The following is a 23287-nucleotide window of genomic DNA, read 5'->3' as shown; positions in this document are numbered from 1 at the left end:
TTTGTGGTTAAACTGGTTGGAAAGGAGGAAGCGTGTGGAGAAGCTGAGTAAGAATCACTGGGTCGTGGGCCCCTGTAGATCTTGGGCCTTGTCTCAGAAGCCCGGTGTTGGGTATAACCGGCACTCTGAGATTTCCATCTTCCCGTTACAAAAAGTGTACCTGTCTGCCAGACGGGCAGTAGTGGCGCATGCCTTTAATCCCAGCACTCGGAAGGCAGAGCCAGGTGGATCTCTGTGAGTTCGAGGCCAGCCTGGGCTACAGAGTGAGTTCCAGGACAGGCACCAAAACTACATAGAGAAACTGTGTCTCAAAAAAAAAAAAAAAAAAAAAATGTACCTGTCACCAAAGTGGGGGTGGATAGGGTGGGCAAGACTTGTCCCCTGCTGCCATCTTCTGTGGTAGGAACTTACGGGTTCTAGGGCGACATCCCAGGACTCATTGCTTTGGATTACAGAGGGCTGTCACCCCACGAGGCCAGCGTGTGGTTTGGCACCGCTCTGGCAGTTGTCTCTGGAGGTGAGCCTCAGGGCAGAGGTCAGGGACTTCCCCTCAGCTTCTGGGTTGCACCAGCTCAGAAGACCTGGAAGGAACTGGGCCTTGATACCTGGGTCAGGAGGACTTAGGCTTGCCCGGAGCAGAGAAAGCCCTGAGGGGGTGAAGGACTGAGTGACTCCATGTGCTGTGGATGTGGGCACAGCCATGTCAAGGACCCCAGCGCCTCAGGGGTCCTTGGAAAACAGGGAAGCCTTCCCCACAGTGTGAGATTCAAAGGAAAACGGCAAAGCCTTCCTTGGGGAATCAGTGTGAGTATTAGTAGTGTGTGCAGAGAATGCCTGCCATAACCTCCCCCCCCCCACATTACTGCCCTAAGACTGTCCCCACAGACGCCACTCCACCCCTACAGACGCCACTCCACCCCTACAGACGCCACTCCACCCCTACAGACGCACTCCGACCAAGATTGGCTAGACCTGTTGTCTCCTTGATCCACCGGTATACCATGACAACCCTGCCTCCCTGTCCAGCTGTGTGTGACAACCCTGCCTCCCTGTCCAGCTGTGTGTGATAACCCTGCCTCCCTGTCCAGCTGTGTGTGATAACCCTGCCTCCCTGTCCAGCTGTGTGTGATAACCCTGCCTCCCTGTCCAGCTGTGTGCAGTGACACCCCTCCCTGTTCAGCTGTGTGTGACAACCCTACCTCCCTGTCCAGCTGTGTGTGACAACCCTGCCTCCCTGTCCAGCTGTGTGTGACAACCCTGCCTCCCTGTCCAGCTGTGTGTGACAACCCTGCCTCCCTGTCCAGCTGTGTGTGATAACCCTGCCTCCCTGTCCAGCTGTGTGTGATAACCCTGCCTCCCTGTCCAGCTGTGTGTGATAACCCTGCCTCCCTGTCCAGCTGTGTGTGACAACCCAGCCTCCCTGTCCAGCTGTGTGTGACAACCCTGCCTCCCTGTCCAGCTGTGTGTGACAACCCTGCCTCCCTGTCCAGCTGTGTGTGACAACCCTGCCTCCCTGTCCAGCTGTGTGTGATAACCCTGCCTCCCTGTCCAGCTGTGTGTGATAACCCTGCCTCCCTGTCCAGCTGTGTGTGACAACCCTACCTCCCTGTCCAGCTGTGTGTGATAACCCTGCCTCCCTGTCCAGCTGTGTGTGATAACCCTGCCTCCCTGTCCAGCTGTTTGCAGTGACATCCCCTCCCTGTTCAGCTCTCTGGAACGGTCACACCGAGCTTCCAGAGTGCTGTGGTTAGTTTTTCCATCCCAGAGCCAGGCCAGCCAACCCCAGCCTGCCTGTCTGTGTCCACCTCTGTCTTTCCCTCATCCTCTCACAGTCCCCAGTCAGTGTGTGGGCATGGTGCGGCCGTCATGGAAGCCGGGGACCTTCCTAAGGCTCAGCCTATTCTGGTATTGGTTCCTGTGGGGTGCAGGTCGCCAGGGCCTTGTCCTGGTCTTTTGTTTGGATGACACAGCAGGTCTCCTCCTCCCTACGTCTTGTTTTTTTTTTTTTTGTCCTCTGTAAATTCGCCATTGGACTAGATTATCTCTAAGGTCCCTATGAAGTCTACCTCTGCCTTTGGCAGGCGATGGGTTTCTCCTCATTTTCTTGGGTATCCATTGGCTTTTTTCATGTCCTCAGAACCTGGTGGCCGTGGTGATGATAGTCCCCTGGCTCGAGGCCTAGCCATCCTCTCCGAAGCTTTTGGGCTTCCATAGCTTTGGGGCCCAGTGCTGCTGTGGGGTTGGTAGTATTCAGTGGCTCTGGAAAACTACAGAGAAGGCTGCCTGCCCCCGGGGTCTCCTGAGAGATCTCCAGCACCTCCTCTTTGGATGCCCGTGGGGAGCTCGGAAACAATGCACCCCTTGTCTATAGACAGAAGAATCTGCTTCTCAGGTCTCCAGCCCTGGGCTCCTGCCGAAAACCTAGTTCCTTCCCTGCTGAGACAGACAGACAAGCTACCCAGAAGACAAACCGCCGGTGCTGACCACTAGTGTGGTGCCCTGCTCCAGGGGTCTGGGACTAGCTCCTGGTCCTGCAGGACTGTGGCTGGGGGTCAGACCTTCTTCAGCTGTGACACACTGGGTCCACCCGGGTGCAGCAGGATCCGCCACGGTACTCAGAGTTCTTGTCCTGTAAACCTGGAGGAGGGCAGGTGTAGGTAGGAGGGGGGGGGGCTTGGGGCTGGGGACATAGGTCATTGGTAAAGCGCTTGCTTAGCGTATGCAAGACTCTGGGTTTAGTCCTTGGCACTGAGAAAATGGGGGAGGAACTTGGGTAGGGAAGATATCGGGGACCACAAACAGTAAAGAAGGCTAGAGGCATGGCCATGTCCTTGTCCCATATCTGAGACTTAGTTGTCCCTTAGGAGGGCTGGGTTGTCCCTAATGTTTCAGACGAGCTCTTGGCCTTATGGTGCCCTGAGCTGCTGGGACAGCCCCAGCTTAGGCCTGTTCTCACACCTCCCCATTTGCTTCAAGAAGTGGCTTGGTGTGGTGGCAGATCATATGGCCATTTGTCACCCAGCTGTCACCTGCTGCGTCAACAAAGGAGGCAGGGAAGCCTGAAGATCTGGGGAGCTGTGCCCTCGAGCAGGGCAGGGTCAGCTAAGGGCCCCTGAACCTGGCTTACTCAGGTCCGGCTCCTCTGCAGAGCCCTGTGTGGTCCAGGGTGGGGGTTTCTCATTTGCCGGTTCTCCAGAAGCAAAGTGTCCCTCGGGTTTCTGCAGCTCGTTGGCTGTAGTCCAACTATCTACCCTAACCAAGACTTCCTTTCAAACCGTCTTCCATTTTTTTAAAAAGATTTTTATTATTTTTAAGCCTGTGTGAGTGCACACGCACAGACACACACACACACAGACACACACACACACACACACACACACACACACACACACACACTCATGAATTCAGGTGCCTACAGAGGCCAGAGGTGTCAGAGCCCCCTGGAGCTGGAGTTATAGGTGGTTATTAACCGTCAGGCAGAGGACCTGGAACTGAACTCCGGTCTAATGCGAGAGCAGCAAGTGCCTTCACCACCCGGCAGTCCCGAGCCTGGCCCCTGCTTTGGAAAAGGTATTCCATTTGTCCTGTTGTCTACTGTTTGGTTTTGTGTGGGAGACGGAACCCCGAGTCTTGAACAGACTGTTGCAGTTTTGACTTGAACTTTACTGTGGGGTCTTGTGGGTGGCGCTGTTTATTTATTGAGACAGGGTCTCCCTCTGTAGCCTACACTGGCAGGCCTCTCTTTATTTCGGGAGGATGTGGAGTAAGGGAAACACCAGTTTCCCCCCAAGCTTGGGTCCATGTGTGTTTCTGCCTTCGGCCATTGGCAGCGAAACAGGTGTTTTTGGAAATTCGCACCGGTGGTGTAGAAGCTGATGAACACAGGCTGTGTTTTGAGTGGCAGGCGTGGACCTGGCCAGAAGCCTGTCCTGGATGACCCTTCCTAGTGATGGTGTACTGGGGTGGGACCAGGGATGCCACCCCAAGGGGAAGCAGGAAAGGAGCAGCAGTGAGGGCCAGGGCCTCTGGGAGATGAAGCCCGGCAGAGCTGGCAAGTATGTATGGAATGACGGAATAAACCCACTTGGTCAGACCAAAGAGCTGTGGTCCACAGGCCAAATCTGCCCACCATTGTTTAAAGAATGAAGTTTTTTTTTTTTTTCCAAACTGGCAGGGCGGGGGTGGGAGGCACAAAATATTCTGTGACCGATGAAAATGATGGAAAATTCAAGTTGGAGTGTCCCTGAACAAGTTTGAACATGACCACCCCTACTCATTGACATGTCATTGGGATAAGTGGGTTTGGCCGTGGCAAAGTGGAAGGGTCCTTTCTTAGGTCCCTGTGGGGAAGTGGAGCTGGGTGACTGCTGGGAGGCAGACCCGGTTGGTGGCACTGATGCTGGGCACTGAGACCTGGTGCCATCCAGAGCCAGAGAGCGCTACCAGGCAGGAGTGGGAAGTACCAGGAAAGGAACTGGTGTGCGTTGCCGAGGAGCCTGAAGCAGGGGTGTGGGGAGGAAGCCTCCTGGGAGCTCCTCACAGCTGCTTTCATCCCCACTGCTAAGAGCTCCCCCTAACTAGGCCCTCACTCCAACTGTCCCGTCCGCTCTGGCCGGAGTTACAGAGCATTTGTGTGTATGTGACCCATGCCAGGCAGCATGGGCCCTGGCATGACCACCGCCCTCCCCCTGGCCCACATGTGTGCGGATGGCTCCCTGTGTCAGCCGGCACAGTTTCTAAGTATAGACCCAGGCTGCCCCGTGGCTGCTGGTAAGTCCCAGGATACCATCTGATACTCAGTATGACCTGTGACCCCAGCCACTGCCAGCTGCTGGGGACTGGGGGCGGGGGCATGTTTGGCCAAACCCTTCCCTGCCTCCGGCTGCGGAGGACAGAGACCAGCAGGCTCCTGTTAATGGCATGGCTTAATTGTCACAGGCTGGGATGGACCTCAGTTTGCTACTGGCCCTGCTTCCTCCTTGTCACCTGGAAGGAGAACTTAATGTCACTCACTGGAAAACATAAGTCATGGTGTTTGAGGGGGAGAAGGCAGAGCCAAGGAGGCGGCGTTCCTGATGCCCCACTCATGATCCATGTGAACCCCGAGGCGTATTGGGTCCGTGGCGGGGCATATGGCTTCTCTCAGCTTCTAGTGAACACATTTCGTCCTGGCTCAGCAGCCGGACTGCTTTTAGAACCAGTGAGGCTTCCCAGCCTCCAGCCCTTCTCCAGCTCACCAGGGCATGACAGAGGGAGACAGATGTGGTTCTTAGATGACCAATGACCGTCTCCTATAGGCCTCCAAGTGGGTGGGCAGCCAGGGGGCCTCTCAAGCTAGAGAGGGTTTCCCAATGGCTCTCCGGGTGAGTTTCTCTTCAGCAGGAGGCAGGCTGATCCCTAACCTGCTTCTGGTTCTCTAGCATACAGGGGAAAGACTGTGATTTGACCTCACTTCCTAACGCGGACTCCCCTGTGCTGTGCCTGATCTTGATGGGTGGGTGAGTCACATCGGTGTGTGAGGTCTGGGGGCTTTGAGTTATTTGGGTTGAGGCATGATATTAGGACTACTCCTAGGGGTCAGGGAGGCTCATCTCACTGTGGGGGCTGGGCACCTTTCTTCTCTTAGTCCCCTTGATTCAAGCGTGCCTGCCTCATGGGACTTCTCTTCTTGTTTAACGTTGGGTCCCAAATCAGTCATAAGAGTCGCAAGACCCCACGCTTTATGTGCAGGGTGGGTACCTCATTGAAGTAGCCTGGCCACCCTCACTGCTGGGTGACAGGCCGCTTGTGCCAGCAGAAGGAAGGCTTTAGAAGTCACTGGTCAGAACGAACCTGGGCAGGATCACATTCTTCCAGCAGCCTCCATCGTCAGGTCCTAGACTCTGTGTCCATTAACACATCTGGATTAGTTGCCACCAAGTAAAACCAACCATTCAAAGATAACCCAGATTGTCATTACTGTTTAAAAACAAAACGAACATACAAAAAACCAGGGTCTTATGTACCCCGGGCGGCCTCAAACTTATTATGCAGCCACGCCTGACTTGAACTGCTTTTCCCTCTGCCTCAGCCTCCCAAGTTTTGGATAACAAGCATGGCACACCAAGCCCAGCTGAGTCTTTATTTTATTTTTATTTTTTAATGCTGGAAGTCCTGGGACACTTCCTGGCTTTCTCCATCCCCATAATACTGAGAGCAGTGGGTGGGTTTCTGGTTAGCCTTGCCCTTTGTGGCAGAAAACATCTTATCATAAAAAAGATAGGTGTAGAGATAACTCCATTGCTGCAGCTTCTGGGGACTGGGGTTGCCTCCCCCCCCCCCCCCCCCCCGCCTCCCAAGTTCCTGATCTGCCTCCTCATGCAACGGGGGAGAGGGGGGATTTAAGTGGTAGAAAGAACTGTCACTCAAGAATAATGGTGTGCTAAGCGGTGTGATTGCATCCATGTGAGGGTGAATGTTCACACCCCCGGACGCCAGGCAGAAACACTGAGTGGCGGGCCCATGCCAGAGGGGTGGGGACATGCCAGCGTATGGTGGGTTCTAAGGTGGCTTTCTTCTCTAGCATCCCTGCTGCCCCACCTTGGCCTTACCCATTTTTCAGCAGTTTTGAATCAAGTCGTGAAGAATACGGACAAGGGAAGTATAGAACGGCCACTCTTCCGCCCTGTTCAAGGGGGAGCAGATTGATCTTCAGGCTTCAGAGAAGTGAGACACTTCTAGCTAATTTGAAGCTATAAAAAAAATCCTTTTCTTCTTACATTTTTTTTTTTATGCATTTAGGAAAGAGATTTGAACATATCATTTCTCTTTCCTGGAGAGTTAATTTGCTTGGATAAAGAACAAAGGACCTTCCATGTTACTGGGTGGTTCTTGGGGAACGTAGGTAGAAATCGCCTTCTGAGTGCCAGGTTAGCAATCGACAGTGTGGGAGAGCGGCGGGAGCTCTGGCATCTGACGGGCTGTCATTTGAGTCCTGTGAGCTCTCCAGTGCCTGGACGTGAGCGGCATGGGCTTCCTGAGTCGGCTCCAGTGGAGAACATACACAAAGCGGTGGGCAGTGGTACTGGCCAACAGATGAGAGTCATGGATATCATTATTTTGTTTGAGAAATTGAAGGCGTGGTTCATGAAGAAGGGATAAAAATGAAAGGAAAAAACCCCTTCCTGTTAGCTTTCGAGTTGGGTTGGGAGGTTGGGGCTCCCGTGCCTGACGCCGTCACGGCCATCGTATCTGTCATCTTCCAGGAAGCTGCTGAGTCAGCATTCTAGACAGTATGTGTGTGCATGTGTGTGTGCGTGTGCCCATGCATGGGTGTCCGTGGGAGACCAACCGAGGACATCCCATCCAAGGTAGAATGTTGCTTTGTGTTTGGGGTTTGGCTGGCCTCAAATTTAAGATCCTCTTGTATGCAGTTCTGAACTGGGGTTACAGGCGTGTGCTGTGTCCCACCCGGCTGATAAGGTGCAGCTGTGTGGAGGTGAAGGTCCCCTGTCCCTGTCACAACAGTATCAAATGTCAGACTTCTTTCCCTGGCAAAATGAACGGGAAGGATGCCCAAGCTGCACTGTGGTGAAGAAGAGTTGCTGGGGAAATAAGAAAGGCTGGTGGGCAAGGGCAACAGTTCCCATGTGGGAACCGGTTTATAATCAACCTCCCCTCCCAGTGCCGGTGCTGCCCTGAGCAGCGGCTTCCTGTGGGTTTTCATGTGATAGCGTGGAAGGATTTCTGGCAGCCAAGAGTTGTTCTGACCAGTGATGGTGATCTTTCTTGGTATTGTGTGTTTCTTTCTCATTGTGGTGGGGATTGTTGTAAACAGTACTGAGAGTCCTGCCGCAGCCCTGGAGGTGGAGTCACCTCCTGCTGAGACATCGGGACCTGCCACAGGTGCTGTGGGAGGAGGGGCGTGGCCCGCACTGACTTAGTCCAGTTTGAGTCTAAGATGTGCAGCACATGTGGCCTGACGGTGAAATCACTCTCTTAAAATAAAACTTGAACTGGGTGTAGTGGTACAGGCCTGTAATCCAGCACTTGAGAGTCTGAGGCAGGAGGATCACCTGGAGTTGGGAGGCCAGCCTGAGCTACAAAATGAGTTCCAGCCCAGCTGAGATGTAGTGTAAGCCCCCATCTCAAGAAAACAATCAAGCACTAGGTACAACTTGCCTTCAGAATCCTTGGAAATCACTTCAAGTTTTCTAGACTTGCTTGATATGGGATGTGTGGCCTCCTCAGTCGCTGCAAACGAGAACAGTCGTACAAGGCATGAAGGAGGATGAGGAAGACCGTGAGGATGCAGATGGCCAGGCCAGTCATGTCGCTGGTGTACTTGTCTGGGTCTTAGTGCAATAGTAATTACTTACTTGCTCAACCCCACACCACACACACACACACACACACACACACACACACCACAGCACACCACAGCACACCACACCACATGAGAGGGAAAGAGGGCGAGAGCCTGGACTATAAGCTCCTAGAGGCAGAGATGTGCTCCACTTCCACTGGTCCTTGTGATCTGTGGAGTCTGTGGGCAGGAGGAAAAGTCCATCTTTGAGGTCAAGTCTAACTCGGGGTTCATGCTTTGTATTAGTTTTCTAATGCTGGGTCCCGTGCAGCAACTTCAGGCTGTCCCTGTGTGTGACTTCACAGCTCTGTAAGGGAGGATGGTGAGGAGCCCAGCCCCAGGCCAGTGTTGTAACTTCCCTTTGCAGAGGCTCTTCTTACAAAGCCGAGTAAGAAGTCAGCCAGGCAGCTGGCCTCTTTTCTGGAAGCTTTGGGGGAAAGACTCCATTTCCAAGTATATTTAGGTTGGTGGCAGAATCCAGTTTCTTTAGGTGACTTTAGAGGCAGAAGGAAATTTCCCCTCTGCCCTTTAACGGTCCCTTGGAATAAACTGGCAAAGGTGAATGGGAGAAAAACCACAAGAACGTATTACACGCACAGATGCTGTCCAATTGCCCCCAGTGGCCAGGAGATCCGGAAGTTACCCTCTGTTTCTGCAGAGGGAGTAAGGGAGGTGGGCAATTTTGAGAGGTCCTTGCTGATTGTTAGGGCAATGAATGATCTGGGGCAGAAAAACAGCTGCATGTTAAATGATGCTTTTTGGAATTTAAGTGAGCCCAAGGGACCAACATCATCCTGCAGAGCAGAGGAAGAGAGGTGTCTTTCATCCCTGGTCACCTTTTCTGAGGCGGATGGTGGGCTTTTAGGTGGGATGGAGGCAGTGGTGGTGTGACCTGTAACTCATGCAGCTGAGCAAGACCAGGTGAGAGGGCCCTGGATTCTGAGCCTGCTTCTGAGGCCCTTTAATTCATGTCCATCAAATTGCCTGGCCAAAGCATTGCATTTGAGGAATGTCATTCAGGCCTGAGTTTCTGGTTTCTCACTGGGTATCAGGCCACTGGAGAGGCCTCCCAAATTCCTTCTCAGGTCCATCTCCAAGGTCGACATGAATTCTTCTGAAACTGACTTCCTCGAGTTAACCAGAGAAAGCCTTTTGCCTTCAAAGGCTGTTGAGTGCTGCCATATAGTGTAGTCAGGAATGGCACCAGGAGGTGAGGCTCACTGGGCTGGAGAGATGGCCCACTGGTTAACAGCACAGGCTGCTTTTCCAGAGGACCCAGGTTCAACACCCACGTGGCAGCTCACAGTTGTCTGTAACTCCAGTTTCGGGGGATCCAGTGTCCTCTTCTTATCTCTGTGGGCACTGCTCACACGTGATGCACAGACATACATGCAGGCAAAATACCCTCTCATGTAAAATAAAAATTAATATTAATATAAATATAAAAATTAAAAAAAAAAAAACTTTTCTAAGGCCAGGCATGGTGGCACACACCTTTAATCTCAGCACTTAGGAGACAGAGGCAGGTAGATCTTTGAGTTCAAGGCCAGCCTGGTCTACAGAGTGAGTTCCAGGATAGCCAGGGCTGCTCAGAGAAACCCTGTCTCAAACACACACATACACACACACACACACACAGAATAAAACTCATGTTGTCATACTTGACCTCAAGGTTACTCCTACCTGTTGAACTATCTTGCTGTCCCAATAATAGCTTTTTTTATTTTTATTTTATTTTATTCTAAAAAAAATTTTAAGACCGGGTTTCTCTGTGTAGTTTTGGTGCCTGTCCTGGATCTCGATCTGTTGACCAGGCTGGCCTTGAACTCCCAGAGATCTGCCTAGCTCTGCCTCCTGAGTGCTGGGCTTAAAGATGTGTGCCACCACCACCTGGCTAATAATATCTTTTTTTTTAAAGTTCATTTTAGTATTAAAGTTTGTACGTGTATGGTATGCGCGCATGCGTATGCTACAGTGTGTATGTACAGGGTCAGAGGACATCATGGTGGAGTCAGTTCTCTCCTTCTACCTTTTGTGGGTTCCAGGGGTTGAATTTGGGTCATCACATTTGCAGGCAAGGCAAGCTCCATCTTGGGGCGCCTCCCCCCGGGATTTTGTCCAGCAGTGTAGCCCTTTGAGGCTCGTTCTCCAGATGTAATATGAGACAATGGTCTGCAAATACTCTACCACCGAGCTACACATCCAGCCCTGCTTCCCCGATCCCACCCCCCTTTTAGACAGTCTTATGCAACCCAGGCTGGCCTCAGACTTCCTGTGCAGGTAAGGATAACCTTGGGCGTGTGATCCTTCTGCCCCTACCTACTAAGAGCTAGAAGTATAGGCATGTACCACCATGCCTGGTTTGCGCAGTGCCGGGGCTAGAACCCAGGGCTTTGCGGGCAGACAGACACGCTGCCAACTGAGCTGCGGCAGCCGCCTCAGCCTTCATGGTCTCACCAAGTTGTCATAGCTGGCCTTGAGTTCGCTTTCTAAACCAGGTAGGCTTTGAGTTTAGGCTCCTCCTGCTTCAGCCTCCCGAGTAGATGGGACTAACAGGCCCGTGGCCCGTCCAGCTGACCTGCTTTGACCGATGTAAATACAAGTTGTTGAACGCCTCTGCGGTTGTTGGCCCTGGCTCTTTTTGTTGTTTTTATCCTCGTTAAAGACATTTTAGTTTGAGATCTCTCTTGTATGATTCAGATACAGTCAAGTTGGGAAGGGCTACCAAAGGTGTCACAGTACTAAAGAATTAAAAGAGAGAGAGGCTGCGAGTTCCCATCCAGACCTTTCTGGTGTTTTCTCCCCGCCTCAACCCCAGCCCAAAGGTGGCACTCGCCTTCAGCTGCTGTCTCTGCGATCCTGAGGGTGGGGGTGCGAGTGCTCTCTGCCTGCGTCCCTGACAAGTGGTGGCTTCTCGTCAGAGGCTCCAGCCGGCAGCTGGCTCCTGCCACTCAGCTGGGAGGCCTGCCCTGCAAAACGGAGGTCTGAGACGCCCTCACTGCTCCCCCAGCCTTCTTCTGTCCCTTCTCTGCCCCCAGGAGATTCCCCAGGAGCTAACACTGGATGCCTTGCTGGAGATGGATGAGTCCAAGGCCAAGGAGATGCTGCGGCGCTGGGGGGCCAGCGCTGAGGAGTGCAGCCGGCTTCAGCAAGCGCTCACCTGCCTTCGGAAGGTGACCGGCCTGGGTAAGAGAGGCTTGCTTCCCTCCCTCCCCTCGGACTCTGTTCCTGCCTGTGCTCCCAGGCCTGGCCAGTTCCTTGGGGGGTGGGACTTCTGCTGAAGTAGGCCTTGGGATGGGGGGGGGTGGGGGGGGCAGTGGGGGGTGGGGGGGTGGGGGGGGTGAGCATCAGGGTTTCTGAGGCAGCTTTGGTGTGGCTCTTAAGAAAGTATGCTGGGCTTTGGCCCTGAGGGAGCCCTCTCAGAGTCTCCAGGGCCTGGGAGCCCAGTTGCTCTGGCCAGTCTGACCTAGGAAGCTTCAGCCATTGTTAGGAATCCCTAGTTGGCCTTCTGGCCGGGCCCTCTCTGACAGGCCTCCTATGCATTCTTTCGGGAAGGCATCTGTGCTGCCCCAGCCCCTCCACTCACCTCCTGCATTCCAGCCTCCCTCCGCCAAGCCCTTCCCCAGCGACTCCTGTCTCATGGGCTGCTCGGCTCTCTGCTCACAAGGCCCCTTTGGTATCCGTGTAGACTTATCCGGAAGTGTGCCCAGGGCTGCCCCAGACCTCGTATAATCCTGCCATTACCACAATCTCCTCAGGGATTGTCCATAGGCGTTTTTGTGTCTTCCCTTGGAAACAGTTTCCAACTCTTGACTTGACGTTCCCACCACCGCCCAGAGAAGGCACTGAAGTGAGCCTAAGGATGGAAGCAGGCCTCGATGAAAAGGTTGACAAGACCTGAGCTGCCTGCTTCCTCTCCAGCAGGGTCTCACTGTGTAATGCTGGCTGGCCTAGAGCTCCCTGTGTAGACCAGGCTGTCCTCAAACTCACAGAGATCCACCTTTCTGCCTCTCAAGTACACCACCGTGCCCAGCTAATTTATTTTATCCCCAAAAGGACCAGGCTTAAGCTCCTCACTCACAGCACCTGAGTGTGTGTGGTACTGGATACGCCTGGGGTCCACTGTGCCAGGAAACATTCACACTTCCTTTGTGGTCCACTCCCAGCTGGGAAGCTCCTGCATTCCTGTGACAGGTCCTATGACAGGTCTCGGGCTTCCCATTGTCCCACATGACTTCTTCACTGGTCACCAGGGTCGAAAGCGGTCAGAGCATCTTGCTTGCATCCCAGCAGGACCTAGTGAGAGTTCAGCCGCCCTGTGCCTCAGTTCCTCATCTGCACAATAAGGGAATAGCTGCCCCTCTGACAGGATTGTTGTAAAGGCGAAATGAACTCTAAGGGTCACTAAAGGTCAGGTGTGCTTTTCAGTGTTAGGCTGTGGAGGGTGGGAAATGCTGCCGTTATTTCCCCTTCCAGTCTTTTCTTCCTGTGTAGTCTGGGTTGGCTGTGAGCTCACCATCCTCCTGTGCCAGCTCCCCGAGTGCTGGGGTGCAGATGTGTGCCACCAAGCCTGGCTGGTTTCCTGGTTTTTGTTTTATATTGGTTCTGCTTTGTTTTTGAGACAGGGTCTTACTCTATAAGCATGGTCTCTGACAGGCATGTACTGCCACACCCGGCAGATGTTTGAAGGCTTTTGTTGTTGTTGTTTTTCTTTTTTCCTTTTTGGTTTTTGAAACAGGGTCTCTCTTGTAGCCTAGACTGGTCTTGAACTCACCATGTAGTCAAGGATGCCCCTGAACTTCCGATCCCTCCACCTTTACCTCCCTGGGATCACAGGTGTGTGCCACCTCCCACCCCACCCCAGCTAATGTCCTGAAGCAGAATTCGCCCTGCCTCACACACCTCAGCCTTCTACAGGACCTGTCACCTCTTCCTTTCCTGATGTCCCACTTCGGGGTGGGTGCCCCGGCATTTCCCCCTGGTCGGCCGAGTACCGTGGAAGGCACTGCTGGGTGCACGAGAGCCCCTGACGAGCCAGGTGACGCTGGGGGCAGAGCCTGCCGCCGCCAAGGAACAGTCTCACCTCAGCCAGAGGGCCATGCTTTCGGGTAATAGCGACACCCTGTGTCCCTTCTGTTTCTGACTGACCCCTTGGCCCACAGGAGGGGAGCACAAAGAGGACTCTGGTTGGAGTTCGGCAGAGGCGCAGCGGGAAAGCAGCTCGGGGCCTTCAGTGGACATGCTCTCCCCGCTGGGCAGAGCGGGTGCCGGCACTCAGGGTCCTCGCTCCGTCTCCGTGTCAGCCCTGCCTGCCTCGGACTCTCCAGGCCCTGGCCTCAGTGAGGGCCTCTCGGACACCTGTATTCCCTTGCACGCCAGTGGCCGGCTGACCCCCCGGGCCCTGCACAGCTTCATCACACCCCCTACCACACCCCAGCTACGACGGCACGCCAAGCTGAAGCCGCCAAGGACACCCCCACCGCCAAGCCGCAAGGTCTTTCAGCTGCTGCCCAACTTCCCCACACTCACACGCAGCAAGTCCCACGAGTCCCAGCTGGGAAACCGAATCGATGAAGTCTCCCCAATGAGGTAGGTTTGGCCTGTGACTTCCTCTTAGGCACATACAAAGGACTGATAAAGTCAACCCACTGATAGAAGTGTGGAGGAAAAAATAGGTGTCCATCATTCTGATGCAGTTGGACTGAATCCCAACAGATCTCTTTCTGTACATACATAAATATATAAAATGATGCCATGTATCAGTCAGGATAGGCTAGACTCGGCCACAGTAACAAACAGGCCCTGTATCTCCAAGGCTTAAAACCCGAAGACTTGATTCTCATCGGCTAGCAGAGCAGCTCCTGTCCGGAACATGACTGGTCATTGACAGACCAAACGGAATTCCAGATGTTGTGCCCTGGCAGTTAAATGGGTTCCTTCTCTGTGTTCATGGGATGCTTCTGAGGACCCACCATTGAGGGACTAAAAATATTGGGCAAGAGCTGGGGATATGGTTTTGTGATAGAACACTTCCCATCTCCAGCACACACAAAGAAAACATTTGGGGCAAAGACTGTTATGTAGGTACAGTTTTTCTCTTATCTTACATCTTGACAGTTCAGTATAACAACTATTTAAATGGCGTTTACACGTGGTCCAAAGGCAGGCGTACGGTGGCTCGTGTAGGTCTCTGTAGAGGTGCTCCATAAAAAGAGGGCCTGTCTCCTCACCCCCACCTGAAGCCAAGCCAGATGGGAGGGCTCTTGATATCCATGATAGTGAGAGCAGCCTGACTTAAACGCCGCTCATGGCGTCATGCTGCCGTGTCCCTTCCAGGGGCGGGGGTTAGATGTTGTGGGTTTCACTGTTTTCTTACGGTTCTTTTTCTTCTTCCCTGAGGGGGTCAGGCACCTGGCTCTTTTCCGTCACATGCACTCCTTTTCTAGAGGGTTCCAGGGCCTTGGCGTCCCTCTTGCTTTTCTGTTCATGTGCAGCCTGCCTTGGGCCTGTGACGTGTCAGACACTGGGTGACTTAGGTGGCTTTGCATTGTTGACCGTGGAGCAGAGACCCAGAAAACCCCTGTGCTACCCTTCTTATCCAGCTGTGCCACCAAGCCCGGGCTCCTCCAGGTGCCGCTGGAGAGAGTATGGGAGAATTGCCATAAGCCAATAGGTCCTTTGGAGAGGACCTCAAGGTGGCCTGAAGCTAATGGCCTTGTTTCTCATTCTCTCCTGAGAAGAGCAGTAGGCTTTGTCCCGTGTTCCAAGTAGGGAACGGGTTCTGAGTCCGCTCCCCTCAAACCCTGCCACCTGACTCAGCCCTGGCAGAGGCTCCCCGTGAGCTCTAAGGGCAGCAGAAAGTCCTCATCCCCCCCCCGCCCCCCCAGCCCCCTGCCTCCTTTGGGAGAGGGGAGTTCCAGAGGAGAAGACGGGCTTGCTCAGAGCATGTCCCCACTTGACCTTTTCTGGAATCCACCTTTCAGCTCTGCATGGCCGCCTCCCTGTTCTCCTACCCAGTCCCCTTCCTCTCTAATATACCAACACACCCTCTTCTTTCTGGACCTTGGGCACCCACCCCCATGGGTCACGTGACTGAGGAAGATCCTGTTTCCTCCAAGGGGTAAATATGCCATGCTGGGTGGCTAGCAAGGCTCACACAGAGCCAGGTCTCCGGCCCTTGTCTCGGCCCTTGGCCCGCTCTATTCCCAGGTAGTTTTCCAGGCACAGGCTGAGCCAATGTGGTGACATCACCCCCTTGCTCTCCTTTTTGTCTTCCAGGTTTGGTAAGGACAATTCATTTGCATCCCTCCTGCCACTGGAAGTCATGTTCGAGTCGCTGTCCATGTCTAGGGTGGATTTCACTGACCCCACCTCAGCCCCGTTGGCTGGCTGTTCCGTAGTCCAGAAGCAGAAGCGCTGGCAACCGGCAACCGCTTCGTGAAATAGCTCTAAGACAGCTGGCCTTAAATGACAGGCTGGCCTTAGCCCAGCCCCGGGAAGTATAGAGGCTTTGAAAGTGTCTCGGTTCACACGAGCCCTGTACCAAGCCTGTCTCCACCTGGCCCTCTCTGTAGTGACCCCTGAGACGACTCCTTTCTTCTGAGCTGCCTCAGAAAGCTGTGCTCTGGGTGGGAGATGTCATCCACCTACTACCCTGCTGATGTCTCAGGGCTCCCCTCTCTGGGAGACAGGCATTTCCAGAGGCAGCTACAGATCTGAGGGTGTCAGTTCCTGGAGGAGAAAAAGGAGCCCAGACAACCCCGGAGCCCCCCTCCCTTCCCCTCTATCTCCAGCTGTGATCAGGATCTCACACATACTCACAAACTGCACAGGGGTCAGAGGGGTCAGCTGGACCTCCTGAGTCTGCTTTGGGTGGTCCGAGTGTGGAAGCAGCGATGTCTGGGGGTTTCTAAGTGACATAGTGATTTGTTTTTCTACTAGCTAGCTGATAACAGTGGCTGCGGGAAGGCCCAGGGAGAGAGGGCAGGCAGGGCTTGGCTGGTAGTGGCAGTCCTTGGGGAGCTGCTGCAGGGTCCCAGGAAGGCACCGGTAAGGAGAGGAGGGTACCTGCATTTCTCTAGGGCCGTTACCAAAGCCCGAACCTCTGACCCTAGGATGTCCCCAGCCATCACCACTCATCCTCCAGTGGCTGTGATGGTGTTGGGACCACAGCCGTGAGAGCCAGTATTCCATCTGGATCCAGATCAGTGCTGGCTGGCACACGTGGTTGCATGCTTGTGGCCAACATGACAAATAAAGGTCAGGCTCGGAGCCTGATGACTGGCCTCTCAGCTTCCTACTCTTTCTCTGTAGCTGGCAGCTCACACTTCTCAGAGTGGTGTGTTCTGATGGCCTTGGCTGCTGACTGGAGTGGGGTGCCCTGGGAGGAAGTTGAGGAGCAACAGCCTCATGGGGGTGGTGCCAGAGAGCTGCAGGTGATCGGGTTGTGGCTTCCCAGTCATCAGGAGGGTGGCAGAGGACCTTTTGTCACGATCACAATTCTTCGGTGTGTAAGGGAGGACCTCTGTCCCGCCTTGTGCCACTGAGTCTGTGGCCGTAGATGAGTCAATGTGTTGGGAGCACCAGCAGTGTGAACGAACATTAGGAGAGAGGGGCAGTAGCTACCGTGTGTGTGTGTGTGTGTGTGTGTGTGTGTGTGTGTGTGTGTGTGTGTGTGTGTGTGCGCGCGTTGACTCAAGGGACATTAGTCCCCTGAGCACCGTGCTCCTGATTTTTCTGGGTTATAGAGACCTTTGATACATGGGATAAAAATCCAGACCCTCCCTGTGTATCAAGGAAAAATCTTGCAATAGTCTACTGATCAGCTCTGAGGAGTCCTGAGGCCCCAAATCTTTTCTTTGGGCTCAGAGGCTAGGATATGGGTGATGGACAGTATCCAGAGCTGTTCCACTGCAAAGCCAGCCTTACCATAAACACTGGGGTGCCTGCCCTTAGAGGAACCCATGTCAGGAGAGGGAGCCCCCAAGGGGCCTACAGAAGGTAAGCAGAGGGGACCCTCCAAGCCTATGGTCCTCCTTGGCAGAGAAAGAGGGCCAGGGATGGCCCAGAAGAAGCGCACCTTCTTGTTCTTCCTGCCTAGATCAGCAAGGACTCTCTCCAAAGTCTGCTGGCTGGAAGGGTGCAGGTGGAGTTGCATGCCTGACCAGCCCTGTGCCCTCTGTTTAACCAGAATTAGCCAAAACTGAACCCTAAAGGCGAATGCCCCTGAAAGGGGGCAAGAGGCTGGCATGCATCTGAGCTTCTCCTGCCCTTGCACTCCTGCTGCGCCCCCAGCCTGCCTCCCACCGAAGCAGACCCATCATAGGTAGACAAGTGTGTCAGCTGCAGAGCTGGGCAGAGACGTGTGCTAGAGAGCAATCCAGGCTGAGGGTGATACCTATTGTCCTTGTCTAGCTGGCTCCGGCCCTTCCCTCTGTGATGGATGTTGGTTCAGTGAAGCAATGCTGTGCTGTGCAACATGCCCCATCTAGCCTGTGATCTCTGAGCTAGAAGGTCTCAGGCATGCGCCAGCCCCCTTCAGAGCCTCCTCAGTTTACCCAGCCTGTTCTTTCCCGCAGACCTCCCTCATGGATCCCCACAGCTGGTACGAAGGGATATCGGGCTCTCAGTGACACACAGGTAGGTTCAGTTGTGGGAAGGACAGAGCTGACCTGGGCTCCACAGGCGGCTGCTGGGTCTGTGCTGGTTGCCCTTTGCCTCTGGCCTACCTGCTTGTCTTGTGGTACAAGACTCACCCACCTTGAACCCTTGACTTATTGAACCAGATACCTTTTGGTCCTTCTGGTCCCTCACCTACCCCCTCCTTGTGTCTTGTTCTCATCCTGCTGAGGGAAATCACTCTCCACCTTCTCCAGGTTCCAAAGAAATAGGGCCACAGTCATGGCCTCCATGTCATGCAGGTCCTGAGACCATCAGGGTCCTCTGTGGAGCGTGTTGAAAATCCATGTTTCCAGATCCTGCCATATGCTTCTCCACCTGGTCATCAGTTTTTTGTTGTTTTGTTTTGTCTTTTTTTAAGACAAGATTTCACTCACTGTGTAGCCCTTACTGGCCTGGACTTGCTGTGTAGACCAGGCTGGCCTTAGACTCACAGAGATCCTCCTGCCTCTGCCTCACAGCTGCTGGGATTAAAGGCGTGCGTCACCTTCACCCAGCAACAATCTGGATTTTAACAATCCCAGAGACTGACGTTTGTACATATAAAAGAGGTCCGCTGGAGACCTGTAGCAAGGACCATCCAGAGGTCTGGCCTCAGTGCTCACAAGACTGGAGTGTGCTGGCCACAGAGTTCTGGATGGATTGCCCGGCGGTGCCTGGGGTTGCCCATGCTCTGGTTGTCCCTGCTGAAGTCTGTTGTGATCACAGCAGGGGACACTGTCAGGGGCTCAAGGGCAGTGCAGCTTGCCAGGGCCTGTGGTTTCCATGGAAACCGTGGGCCATTTTCCAGCTGTGCTGATGCTGGCCTCAAGTTCTCACCCAAGGGGGAGTTCTAGCTCCCAAGGGTTGAGCAGTGCATCTGAGGTCACTGCCACGGGGGCGGGGCCTGAGCCCTGGTGCCCAGGGACCTCTGCCTGGAGTCTTGTCCACGGCAGAACCCCTCAGCCGCTGACGCAGGGAAGAGGCTCTGGGGCTCACACAGCGAGGATGGACCCCTGCCCACTTCTCTGAGTTGGTTTTCAAGACTCCTGGCCCCGCCTAACTCTGTGGGGTGGTTGTGATCCCCAAGTGAGCTAATGTGTGTGGGTGTGTTGCAAACTGCTCCACAAACACTGTCGCCAGTTAGTCTGCTGTCGCTATGATGGACCGTGTTTTCAAAAAGTCCCTTCCTCCGAAAACGAAAGGCTGTCTGCGCTTCCCTGGGCTGGCCTTGTGCTTTTGTGCCGGGGGACACCACTCTCCTGAAATCCCACTTCTCCTTCCGGTCTGTCTTCTGGTTTGGTTTTGGTTTTGGTTAGGTCGATTTTAGACTGAAAAATACATATGCTTAAAATCGAAGAGGTTTCAAAGGGTAGAGAGAAAAGCCCCTGGCAGGCTTGCCCCTGGCTTCTCGGTGTGCCTGCGGATAGGACTTTTACACATTTACCCACCTGGGGGTGATTTACACAGCAAAGTGTGCATGTTCTGTTTCCTTTCTCACACAAAACTACACGTATTACAGCTTCATGCTCTGCTTTATTCCCCTCTTTAAATCCATGTGATTTACACAAGCAAAACATGCATAGGAGCTTACAGCTGTGGCCCCGTGTGTGTGCCGAGGAAGGTACAGAACATTCCAGCACCCTGAGGGCCATCTTGGGCTCTTCCTGCTTGTTCACGCTGCCACCTGCCGTTTCTCTCCCAGTCTGTCACCACAGATGGGCTTTTCCGATGCTTGACCTTCACAGCCAGGGCATCATGTCCTAGTCGACTTAATGTGGTCATCTGGTAGTGGGATTTGGAGGCGGCTGCACCTGTGTGTGCAGAGAGCTGCATGTGGTCCTCTGTATGGAGGGTGGCACTGTGGTCACGTGCTGGTGGACATGCTGTTTCCAGCTTTACTGTGGTGTATGGCTGCAGCAGCGCTGTGCCCGGATGTCATGTGACATCTCATCCCAGAGACTAACTAATATGCTGAGTAAACACCGAGGGCTGGAATTGCTGGGGCCGAGGGCATGCACACCGGTGCTTGGACTGCTGGTGCCACACTTGGTGCCACTGGCCACACCAGCTTTAAGGTATTGACAGCAGCTGGGAAATCCAAGTACAGAACGCCTGGGGTTCTGGGGTCAGGCCAAGTCTCCTTTTCCCGGGACCCCTCCAGAGGCCAGGCTCTGATCTCCACACATTTCTACTCCCTGCAGGTTCTCCACAAAGTCATGGCTGTCACAGGTCTGCAACGTGTGCCAGAAGAGCATGATGTTCGGGGTGAAATGCAAACACTGCAGGTGATGAGCCGGGGGGCGGGGGGTGGGGGGGAGCAGGTGCTTGTCCCTTACGACAGACCCAGTACGTCATTCTTGGCTTCCTGTCAGACCTGAAGGACGTCATCTAAGCAGCTGCTTGCTCACTGTGCCACTGGGCACACCAGGTGCTCAGGACTCCTTAGTGAGGTGAAGTGAGATACTCTTGGAAGAAAGGAACATTTGAAGTGGGTTTTGAAGAATGAAGAGAAGTTTGCTAGATAGAGCGAGGAAAAAAGAATTTAAAGGCAAGGAAGAAAGTGAGAACTCTACTGGGATCCAGAAGGAGTTCTCAAGTTGAGAGACGGGCTACAGGTTTGAGCTGTGACCACCAAGTTGCCTTATACCTGGGCAGAGTGAGGAGAGGTGGAGACTTTAGACCAACCCAGCTTTGCTGTGTCGTAGCATGGTTTCCAGTGGGAGGGACATGAGTGTAGGAGGAACAGTGAGAACCAACAGTCTGGCGTGTGCTGTCTGGTTGCCCATACGCCTTCCAGAGGGCGGCCTGGAGTCTCAGTTCCTAGCTGCCCTTGCCCTGATGCTGTGTAACATGGGGCAAGGCACTTGCCCTTTCTGGGCTTTATGTTTACCATTTAGACATCTGGGGAGCTGATCCACTCAGATTATCTGAGCTGCCATGAGTGACAGCTCCGGGGCCATCATCAGGACCAAGGCAGCAGGGTCTTCTCATGCAAGTCAGCCCGATGAATTGTATCCTGATGACTCCCTGACCTCTGAGGAAACTGGTCATTTGGCAATAAATGAGATCCTCAGCTCCCATGCGAGTGTGGCCAGCACATGGCAGCCCCTGAGCCACACACTGTCCTGTACTTACAGTAGAACAGCCCCACGGCCCACTACATTAGCGAGAACACCGAGATCTGTGGGACAGGCTGGCTAGACCCAAAGGGGAACCTAGCTCTTTCCATTCCTGGCTGGGAACTGCTCATCACACTGGCCAGTGCCTGGATGAGGACACCCTTGGGGACCCAGGGCCCTTGCTGATACCGGCGGCCTCTCTGGAATGTTTCTTTTAGGTCAGATTTTCCCAAGCTTCCTAATGTGGAGGAGGTTCCCCTTTAAAAGCAGGGGAGGGGTTTGTGGGGACACAGAAGACAGTGTCTACAGCACACAGGGTACCCCCCATACCTTGGAGCTGACACTTGCTGAGAGCTTTGGGGAAACTGAGGCTGTGTCAGGGTCATCTGGGCAATTCTGGGATGCCCTGTGGAGGACTGACTCTTCCTCCTTACAGGTTGAAATGTCACAACAAGTGCACAAAGGAAGCCCCCGCCTGCAGAATATCCTTCCTCCCACGTGAGTGCCCCCCCCCCCCGCACTTCCCCTCTCCCACCTCCGGGATTCAGGTGCATCTTTGTGGCGTCTGTTCCCGCTAACCAATTCCCTTTTTTCCAAGCAGTAGCCAGGCTTCGAAGGACAGAGTCTGTCCCCTCAGACATCAACAACCCGGTGGACAGAGCATCAGAGCCCCATTTTGGAACCCTTCCCAAGGCCCTGACGAAGAAGGTAAGTTGTCAGCACCCCGTGGCCTGCATATGCCCCGGGGAGCACTGTCATCCCCAGCCCTGGATTCCCTTCCACAAAGCACCCCCTCATCAGCCTCACTGGGGAAGAGGGACACCACGCTGCAATCCAGGGTCTGTGGCACAGACAGGGTTGGGGCCTTCCAGGGATCCTGGCTTAGCCACATAGCAAGTGTGGTTCTGTCCATGATGGAATTGTATGTGGTGATTTCCGTGACCCCCTAACCTCTGACATCTGTGAGCCAGCATTTCCTGAGCATCTACTTTGTGCCAAAAACCTAGTTCTGAGGGGCATGTACATGCTCCATGTTACAGATGCAGAAACTGAGTCCCAGGCTTCCCAGAGCCTGCTCCTTGTGGTCCCTCACTGTGTCCTCACATAATAGAAGAGCCCAGCGAGTTCCCCCAGCCTCTTTGATATGGGCAGTGACCCTGCTTACGGAGACCCCATCCTCATGATCTGAACAGCTCCACAGGCCCTACCCACTAACACTTGCACCATGGGGGGCTGGGTGTCAACATGCTGACTTTTGGGTGAACGCAGACACTCGGGTCCTCAGCCCTGGCTGTCACTCTCCACTGTTCCCCTTTGTGCTTCTGTGACCCTACGTGAGTGACTAGGTGTCTCTGAGCTTCGCTCACGGATTGTTTGGAACGGGAATAACAGAGCTTCCTGCACAGGCTGGGGTGGGGGCGCTGTTGCTGGGGGGGGGGGTTGTAAGATCTGTCCCATCCTCTCTAGCTCCTCCCCCTCCCTTGCCCCATTCCCTTTGTCACAGATGTCCCCAGAGACCCAGGCAGTGCTGTCCCTCCACACATCCCTTACATCCGCATTGTCCCCTGGCACATGCCCGGACAGTCGGAAGCATTTGCGTGGGTCACTGAGTGAGTGAGCAGCCCCTGGTGCAGCCGCTGTGACCTGTCGTCTGTGGGTGACCCTGCAGCCCAGGTCAGACGGATTTCAGAGCTGCACAGATGCAGAGCGAAGCTCAGCCTGCTCTTGTGGCCCGCGGGCTACTACCCCTGCTCAAGCCAGTTCCTGCTTAGGGGGTCTGAGGGTGGGGGGAGTCTGCAGCCTTGGAGTGGGAGCGAAAAGGTGGGGGTGCCATTTAGTTGGTGCCATATTGGGCCAGCCATCCTGGCAAGCAAGGCCAACCTCAGCTCCGTGAGCTTCGGAGTATACTGTACACTGTAGCTGGAGATCTCTCCAGTCCTGCCCAGGCCCGCAGCCTCTCAGACCCAAATAAACACACAGACACTTATATTATTTAAACTGTTTGGCCTAATGGCTCAGGCTTCTTGCTATCCAGTTCTTACATCTTAAATTAACCCATTTCTATTAATCTGTAAGTTGCCACGTGGCTTGTGGCTTACCGGTACTTTCACATCATGCTTCCTCTGTCTCTGGCTGGCGACTCCTGACTCAGCCTTCCTCTTCC

At 54.1% G+C, this 23287-nt stretch overlaps 1 protein-coding gene across 4 annotated transcripts in view; it reads left to right on the top strand.

Moving 5' to 3' along the window:
* Ksr1 (kinase suppressor of ras 1) overlaps nt 1–23287 on the top strand; it is a 135379-nt gene that overhangs the window by 89711 nt on the left and 22381 nt on the right. For all 4 annotated transcript variants that reach the window (XM_006977494.4, XM_015996263.3, XM_015996264.3 and 1 more), the window contains 7 exons: nt 11383–11530; nt 13507–13933; nt 15623–15627; nt 17923–17983; nt 20206–20289; nt 21560–21621; nt 21725–21831. In XM_006977494.4, the coding sequence (XP_006977556.2) occupies nt 11383–11530; nt 13507–13933; nt 15623–15627; nt 17923–17983; nt 20206–20289; nt 21560–21621; nt 21725–21831 (894 nt within the window). The remainder of the gene's footprint in view (nt 1–11382; nt 11531–13506; nt 13934–15622; nt 15628–17922; nt 17984–20205; nt 20290–21559; nt 21622–21724; nt 21832–23287) is intronic.

Source organism: Peromyscus maniculatus, chromosome 8 (genome assembly GCF_049852395.1).
Source record: "Peromyscus maniculatus bairdii isolate BWxNUB_F1_BW_parent chromosome 8, HU_Pman_BW_mat_3.1, whole genome shotgun sequence".
Classification (NCBI taxonomy): domain Eukaryota; kingdom Metazoa; phylum Chordata; class Mammalia; order Rodentia; family Cricetidae; genus Peromyscus; species Peromyscus maniculatus.
Note: the sequence above shows the minus strand (reverse complement) of the source record. Positions and strands in the feature narration are given on the sequence as shown.